Source organism: Maniola jurtina, chromosome Z (genome assembly GCF_905333055.1).
Source record: "Maniola jurtina chromosome Z, ilManJurt1.1, whole genome shotgun sequence".
NCBI lineage: Eukaryota > Metazoa > Arthropoda > Insecta > Lepidoptera > Nymphalidae > Maniola > Maniola jurtina.
The window spans coordinates 5268936-5277067 of NC_060058.1; the positions used below are offsets into that span (position 1 = coordinate 5268936).

Below are 8132 nucleotides of genomic sequence, written 5' to 3' on the forward strand. Positions count from 1 at the left end.
GAACATGAGTTACCTACTACCACTTTTACACAAAACTTAAAATGGCATCCTCAAAATTCCCGCTGCTATAGCAAAATTACCCGTACCTACTGTACTATCCCAATTTTACCCATTCAAGTTACTTTGCCGCTAGTGGCATATTTAGACCATAGAGTAACAGATGCCAGTGTTGCCATAGTGTTGCAAAACTTCGCGAGTTCTCGGGAGATCTACTGATTTTGGTTATTGTCTCCCGATAATTTGATTTAGTAATCCTATCCCTCGAATTTTTGAATTTTCAATTCAATCTGATGAAATGAATGAAAATTCATAATTTTTTAGGGCTACGGCAATTGTCGCAAAATTGAACTTTCGTCAATAGTATACACAATTCCCCAATTTTTTAGAGGTCAATGATTACCAAAAAAATTGTCACAGAATGGCGTTTATTTCGTAATACGAAAAAAAGAAGTGATTACCTACTAAAGAAGAATTTTCTGTGTGAATTTTGTGAACAAAAACAGCTAGTAAGAAGTGGTATGCAGACGGATTAATCAATGTACAATAATTATACTATTAATCAATGTACTTCATAAATAATGTAATTTTACCATTATAAAATATTTTTGTTTCATTCCGAATAAAAAATATCTCACGATTTCTTTCGATTTTTAGCTGGTTTTAACGATTTTTAATTTTACAACCTTGCAATACTGATACACGCTCCCAAAAAAAAAAAATTGATTGTCGTTGGAATCTTGTTGACTTGTTGTTCTTTGGTTGTTTTGTTTTCTGTTTTTGTTTGGGATTTGAGATTTTCATAAAAGTATCGTAGTAAAGTTATAATAAAGTGCGTGAAGTGCATTTTAGATGAGAGATGGTTCATATTATTTATTTTGGATTTACCAAAAATGAATTTTCGCCTTTTGACAAAACAGCGGCTGATTGTGCTATGTATAATTTTAGCTGTGATTATTAGCGGGATATATTTGAAGTTACATTACATTCAAGACAATTTTAAAGGCTCTAACGAACGATGTTTCACAGAATTAACATCAACTAAATACCAGTTAAATGGTAAGCATTGTCTTCCTCTTTAATGCGCCTTCGCAGTTTCATGACCCATGTTTTCCTGTGTAGTCTCGCGCCGCCGGCATAAAAGCTCAAGTAATCAGCAGGCTTATTCCATATCCCAATAAAGGGATTGAATGTTTTCCAAAGTTATGTGTTCCAAAGTTATGTTTTCTCGTGGGGAGTTGCTATTTAACTTTGTGCAAAGTGCCCTATAATATTATTGCTTACACATCTCATGGAGCTATGTTCTCAATTTTCATACCAGATCTCATCTCTAATTTGATCACTTAAATATACTCAGACCATATTTTTTATTTCTAATCTTATTATATAGAGGAAAGATTTGTTTGTTTGTAAATTTCAAGTTTGGGATTCCAAAATTCTTTTGGTTTTTCGAACTATGTTCTCTGCCTATTTGCTTTGCTACCAGTTGAGCTTTGTTGGTTACTCTTGTTCTCGTATGGATCTCCTCATTTCTGATTTGAGTATTCATGTAAAAAGACTTGAACTGAACTCTCCCTATCTCCCCCTGAGTGACCCTGTTAGGTGATTTAGGCAGATGACTACTTACTTTTCTAACAAGAAAAGACTTGTTAGAAATTTAGAGCCTCGATAGCTCAATGGTTGAGGAGTGGACTGAATCCCAAAAGGTTGGTGGTTCAAACCCCAACCGTTGCACTCCTGGCTCAAGCTTTACGCTTAATTGGAGGGGAAAGGGGAGTATTAGTCATGATGATTAAATAAATAAATAATAAATAAATAAATAAATAATAAATAAATGATAAGCATGGCTAATATTCTTTTTTTTTTAATTAATTAAAATTGCACTTTATGTTGCAGTTGTTACGGAATACAAAAACCGCATAGATAAACTGCTGACAGAGATGGAGAAGAAACACAAAGCAGAAAAGGAACAATTCAGAGAAATAATGGATAGCTGTGTCGCAATGAAACAACAATCTCTTTTATGTCAGGTATTAAATGTTTGATCAGTTTCACAGAGTGCAAAACAAGTAGATACTTGTTGTTGTTGTATTGAGTTCATTCAAAACTCAACATACATATATATAGTGCCTAAATAGACCTCAGCCGAGCTTGTGTATTGAATTTTAATGTAAGTCTTAGTAGTCCCTGCACAATCCAGTATGTTGCAACTTCAAATTGGACTTGTTTTGTGCACATTATATTACTTTGTATTTAACTGTCATAATGAGTGTAGTGGTTAGCATTTTCATCCTCAAACAGCATTTTTAATTTCAGAGCCAATTTGAAGACTTACAAAGTGAATGCAAAAAGGTTAAGGAAGACTATGACAAACTTATACAAGACAGGGATAAAAGGAAGCCCTCATAAGCTTTAGGGACTACCTACCTACTAATTAAGATTTATTATAATTACAAATGGTTAACCTAAGTACATAATCTCAAACATGTTTTTTGGAAAAATATTTTTTTCAATATGTAAACAAATATTGAACAAATGAATACCTAGGTACCTACTAAACATCTATACTAATAAATAAAATTGGAGTGTCTGTCTGTAATTTCGAAATATTGCCTCATATTAAGGTCATATGGTTATTTGAACGATACCAACACTGAATCACACATTTTTTTAAATTTTTGTCTGTGTCTGTCTGTCTGTTTGAAAAGGCTAATCTTTGGAACGGCTGAACGATTTTGACAGGATTTTCACTGACAAGTAGAGGATTGGCCAGGGTGTAACATAGGTTACTTTTTAACCGACTTTCAAAAAGGGAGTTGTGTTTTTCTGCCTATGTACACCGAAATCTCCGAGATTTCTGAACCGATTTGCGTACGCATGGACCATGATAGTACGTATCAGATGGCTCACGGGCGAACAAATTTTAACATCCTTGAAATGAAGCCCGTGATTGGTCGATCATCTGTCAAACTCTATTTTGCTATCCCTCTATACTAACCTATCTTACTTAGACTTAGAGCATCTGAGCCAATAGCTTAACAAAGCATTTTTTTAATTTCCTCCTTTTCGCGTCTCTGGATTCTAGAATTTGGCGATGTTACAGGATTTTTTTCTGCAGCTTTAGCTTTTTGTGTTTTGACCTGTACTGACTGACCAAGAGTAATGGGCTAGAAGATTATACATGCTGATATGGAGACTGGAGATTTTTTCCCCTGAATCCTGGTGTAACAACATGAATTGTGCCTATAGCTTCGAAATGCCAGTTTGTGGTGTTTGTAGCTCTTACTAGTTAAAATAATTAATTTCATTTGAATTGATGTAGTAGTTATACACATTAATTATTCTAAATGATATTTTGTGTTTATCCCTCAGGTGATAAATACCTATTGTCTTCAGTTACTGAATGAAGTCTTATAATAATTATAAATATAAGCAATTTACTATGTTTCTATTCTTTTATTTTAAACCTATTCAATTTCAAAAAAAAGTTAGGAAGAACCCTAGCAGAGCTGCTTGTTTGGTAATGATGGCAGTACTGTTTTTCTGTCAGTGTGACTGGTATTGTGTGTGTGTTGAGTGTTGGTATTGAAGCACTCCACAAACTTCATACATTTTCTTTTCGTTTTTGTACGGAAGTGCTGCCTCCTATAACGTAGTGTTTACATACTCTTTGCAGTGTTCCCAACTTAGGGGTTTTCCCCCCAGATTTAGGGGGTAAATATGTGAGATGGGAGTTTTTAGGGGTCTGAAATTTTTAGGGATTTTTTGACACTGTTCCAATTTCAAACGCGAGTGAGTTACGGAATAGACTATCTATTAAAATGTTGCAAAGCATCATGATGGTCCGATTTACATTAAATCGAAATGGTGGATCTGGACTTCGTCTGTGTTGGCGTTTGCTGGCGCGCGTGCTGTGCCTTTTTGGAGTGTTTTTTTTTTTTTGCTAAGAGTGGCTGGTTTTTGTGTTAGTTGCTGTTTTTTGGTGGTAGAACTGCCTGGGAAGCGCTCTAAAGAGGCGCCGCGCGTATGTCGGTGGGCACCGGCGCAGACGAAGTCCATATTTATATAGTTTCACTAACTTGAAAATAACTACAAACTTGACATTGGCTAATCTGAGTAAAGCCAGACGAGAGAAGAAAAAAAATGGTGGATCTTGTACAATATTTAATCCATCCAATAAAATGTTAAATTTATTCAATGACAACATGTATGATTTCAAAAAATCTGAATCTTCAGACGAAGGCGAAATATTTTATGTATTAAACAACTTTTAATAAAAAACTTTTGATTTTTACAGCAGATTATTTCTAAATCATTATATGTAACTATCTTCTTTCTTTCTTCTCTCTGGGCTGGTTTCCGCACTTAAACGTTTCCGTCTGTTGTGCGTGTGTTGTCCCTCCCCGCCGAAGTCTTCACTCCAGCCATCCAAGCTCGCTCCAGAAGCCGAGTAGACCGCCCAGGTTGCCGAGGGCTTCATGAAGTGAGGTTGGGGATCCCAGATGGCGTTCTCGATGTTCTGCCACGCTCGCACACTCCAGGAGCACGTGCGTCGGTGTTTCATCGACCTCCATGCAGGCCCTGCACAGAGGACTGTCGGTAACACCTATAACGAAAAGGTGTTTGTTTAGTGGGCTATGCCCTGTTATGAGTCCCACCACCTTCCTAAGTTTACCTTTGTCCAGGCGGAGTAGTTTGTAAGTTTGTCGTATATCTATGTTAGGGAAAGCCTCTTTGACTTGCTTGCAGTCAGTTGCGTTTGTCCATAATTGGGAATGCTCTTTAAGTGTTAGTTCGTACAACCAAGTTTTATACTCACTGAAGGGTATGGGTACAATAGGCTCTGGCCCTGTTACCTTCAGCGTCGTAGCCTTGCGTGCTAATGCGTCCGCTGCCTCATTTCCCTGGTCCCCATCATGTCCCTTTACCCACCGTAGGGTGATGTCATTCAATATGGCGAGTGTTTCCAGAGCTTTGTGGCAGTCTTGTATGAGTTCAGAGATTGTCGAGAATCTAGCCAAGGCTTTGAGAACAGCTTGGCTATCCGAGTTAATGTTAATCTTACCTGTCGGTTTGCCATTGCTGTGGCTGCGGTTGTAATGCTTACACTCTCTGCTTGGAAGACAGAGTTGTCCTTAACGAGTGCGTGTCTTATTCTCATGTTTAGTTCTTGGCAGTAGGCCCCTGCTCCTGTGCCAGTTTTTGTTTTGGATCCGTCGGTGTACACTTCTATTGCATCTTGTGTTGACTTCAGATCTATGTTTATCTCTGGATTTATTTTGTATGGTTTGTCCAGTATGTATTGTTTCCTGGTTCTGTCGCATTTCCACTCCAGGCGTGGTTCTTTTGTTATGCTTTGCACTAGAATTTTAGTGTGCCTTGTGTTCTGTTCTTTCCATAGACCTGAGATTTTCAGTCTCAAGGCTGCGAGCGTTGCTTCTTTTTTGACTTGTAAGTACAGGGGCGGGATCTCCAGTATAATTTAAAGTGCTGTTGTTGGTGTGGTACTCATGCAGCCTGTAATGGCGAGGCATGCTTGTCGTTGAAATTTCTGTAATTCTTGCTGGACGGTCGTAAGAAGAGTTCTCGGCCACCATATCAAGGCAGCATAATATGTTAATGAGCTTCTTACTACCGTTAGGTGTAACCATTTCATTTTCTTTGGTTTGAGCCCCCATTTTTTCTCCAGCATGCGTTTGCATTGGTTTAGTATCCTTATTAATTTTATCTTCTGTATGCCTTCTCCAGCTGAGCTTGCTGTCAATTGCCACACCAAGGTACTTTACCTCAGTGGATAGTTTGAGGCTTGTGTTGAACAGAGTTGGTGGTTTGGTTAACTCTATTTTGTTTAAAGTACGGTCACGGAGCACAAAGAATTTCGTACAATGACCTCCTTGCCTACTGACAGTGGTCACAAACATTTTTATATTCAGTGCGGTTTTTGAAGGAGAAAAAAAAATTACTAGCTTATTAAATAAATTATTTATTTTGATTTAAGTATGAAAACATGTATAATAATCCAAACTAATATTATAAATGCGAAAATGTGTCTGTCTGTCTGTCTGTCTGATACATTTTTACGGCCCAACGGTTTAACCGATTCTGACGAAATTTCGTACAGGGTAAGCTTATATCCCGGGGACGGACATACGCTTTTTATCCCGAAAAATGCAAAAGTTCCCACGGAATCCCCTAAAACCTAAATCCACGCGGACGAAGGCGAAGTCGCGGGCATCCGCTAGTCTAATTATATTTACTTGTTACATAGAAATAAAAAAATTAAAATTCCAAAATCAGAAATCCGTGGTATCATCTCTGAATGAATCTCTCAAACAGAATCATCTCTGTTTTCTTTGGATTTACAGTAAGTTCATTTTCATTGCACTATCTTTCGATCAAGCGCAATGTCTTCATATAGTGTATTCTCTAGTTTGCCACTGATTAAGATGGTGAGATCATCAGCATAACCAATGGTGTAAAATCCGCTTGTATTTAGTTTGTTTATCAAGTCGTCAACTACAAGGTTCCACAAGATTGGTATGTTAGGTAACTATATTCATATATTTTTTAGGGGGACACCGGACAACTCAATAATTAAGGCGATTTTAGGGGTTTTTGACACAAACTTTAGGGATAAATATTTTTGAAAGTTGGTAACACTGACTCTTTGGTATGGCCGTGAACCCCGTGAACCGCCCGTGTGTGAGTCAGCACGTTGTTTATATCGCTGATTTTGCTTATTTGGGAAATATGGAAGAAATATATGAAAAAGTGCCTTGTAGAAAGACCCAGCTTCAAGATTTGTTGAATCTTTTGGGTAAAGACGATGAATCGCTACCACTTTCAGTATTTATCAGCGGAAACACGTCTACTGGAAAAAGTCTATGTGTTAACACAGTGCTGCAATATTTACGTTTCAAACACGTTATTATATTGTGCCTAGAGTGTTATACACCGACGATTATGTACGAGTATATTTTAACAGGACTTTACGAGAGTCAGGTAGATATCAAATGCGATTCTCTTAGGGAATTGATGAATAACCTAAATGCATACAGCGCTGAACAAACTCGCTACGAGCCGATCGTGTTGGTGTTCGATCGAGCAGAAAAGCTTCTGAATATGGATCAAAGCATCATGTCCACGTTTTTAAGATTGCGCGAGTTCTGCAGCCTAAATATTTGCACATTTTTCATTACTCATCTCACTTACGAGAACTTTTACTTCAAAATGGGAGTCCGAGCCGTCCGGGAGCCTGTAAAGATGTACTTCCCAAACTACACTAAAGAGGAACTGTTCGAAATCATATTTCTGCATCAGAAAGCGTTCGTGCGTCACTTGACAAGCAAACACATTGTTGATTGCGGTATAAAAGAAGATCTTGAACGGCCAGAGTTGTTCGGAAACTTTCTTAATGCATTCTTGAGCGAGTTCTACCGACCGTGCCGGGATTTAATGGAGTACCAGTACCAAGCGCAAGTAATCTTCGCCAAATACTGTGAACCAATCATACGAAATGAGATTAAATCAACTGATTTACCAAAGTTGTGGCACCACATTACACCCATACTCCAAGAAACCTTAGAAGTACTCAACTTAAAAATGGACATACCAAATCTTGCAATATCATCCCCCCGTAAAGAAGAACTATTTGAATTCCCAATCTATACTAAATTTGTTTTAATCGCTGCTTATTTAGCAAGTTACAACCCACCGAAGGAAGATAAGAGATTGTTTATGAAAAATCATGGAAAACAAGGAAAAAGTATGCAGCCAGTTAAGAAGAAGGCTAAAATTGAAATTGAGGCTGAAAAACTAAACACACAACTCGGACCTAGAGTCTTTACATTGAATAGATTGATGGCAATCTTTTACTCTATAGTAGAGCTGAAAACTGATGTACCGTGTAGTATTCTAAGTCAAATAGCCACTTTGGTGGACTTAAAGTTAATTGCAGGCAGGAAGAAAATAGATCTGGACAATCCTAAGTTTAAATGCACTCTTGGTTACAATTTTATTTCTGCAGTTGCTCAAACAGTCGGTTTTAATATTAATGAATATTTGTACGACTTCATTTAAGTAAAGAGTTGTTTTTTAAGTTTGAGCTATTTAAATACATAATTTATTATTTGTTA

The 8132-nt window shown here is 37.3% G+C and overlaps 2 protein-coding genes across 3 annotated transcripts; both read left to right on the forward strand.

Moving 5' to 3' along the window:
- The first annotated feature begins 748 nt into the window (after positions 1–748).
- Positions 749–2587, forward strand: LOC123880235. 2 transcript variants are annotated; one of them, XM_045928233.1, is made up of 4 exons: positions 753–859; positions 946–1056; positions 1894–2027; positions 2314–2587. In XM_045928233.1, exons 1-4 carry the CDS (start codon positions 850–852, stop codon positions 2404–2406), a joined length of 348 nt encoding a protein of 115 aa, XP_045784189.1. In that variant the 5' UTR covers positions 753–849; the 3' UTR covers positions 2407–2587. The 2 variants fall into 2 exon arrangements, with proteins under 2 accessions (XP_045784188.1, XP_045784189.1); XM_045928232.1 differs by having other exon boundaries at positions 749–1056.
- A 3981-nt stretch (positions 2588–6568) lies between these two features.
- Positions 6569–8132, forward strand: LOC123880233 (origin recognition complex subunit 5-like). The gene has a single exon (XM_045928230.1). The coding sequence runs from the start codon at positions 6670–6672 to the stop codon at positions 8074–8076; it is 1407 nt and encodes a 468-aa protein (XP_045784186.1). The 5' UTR covers positions 6569–6669; the 3' UTR covers positions 8077–8132.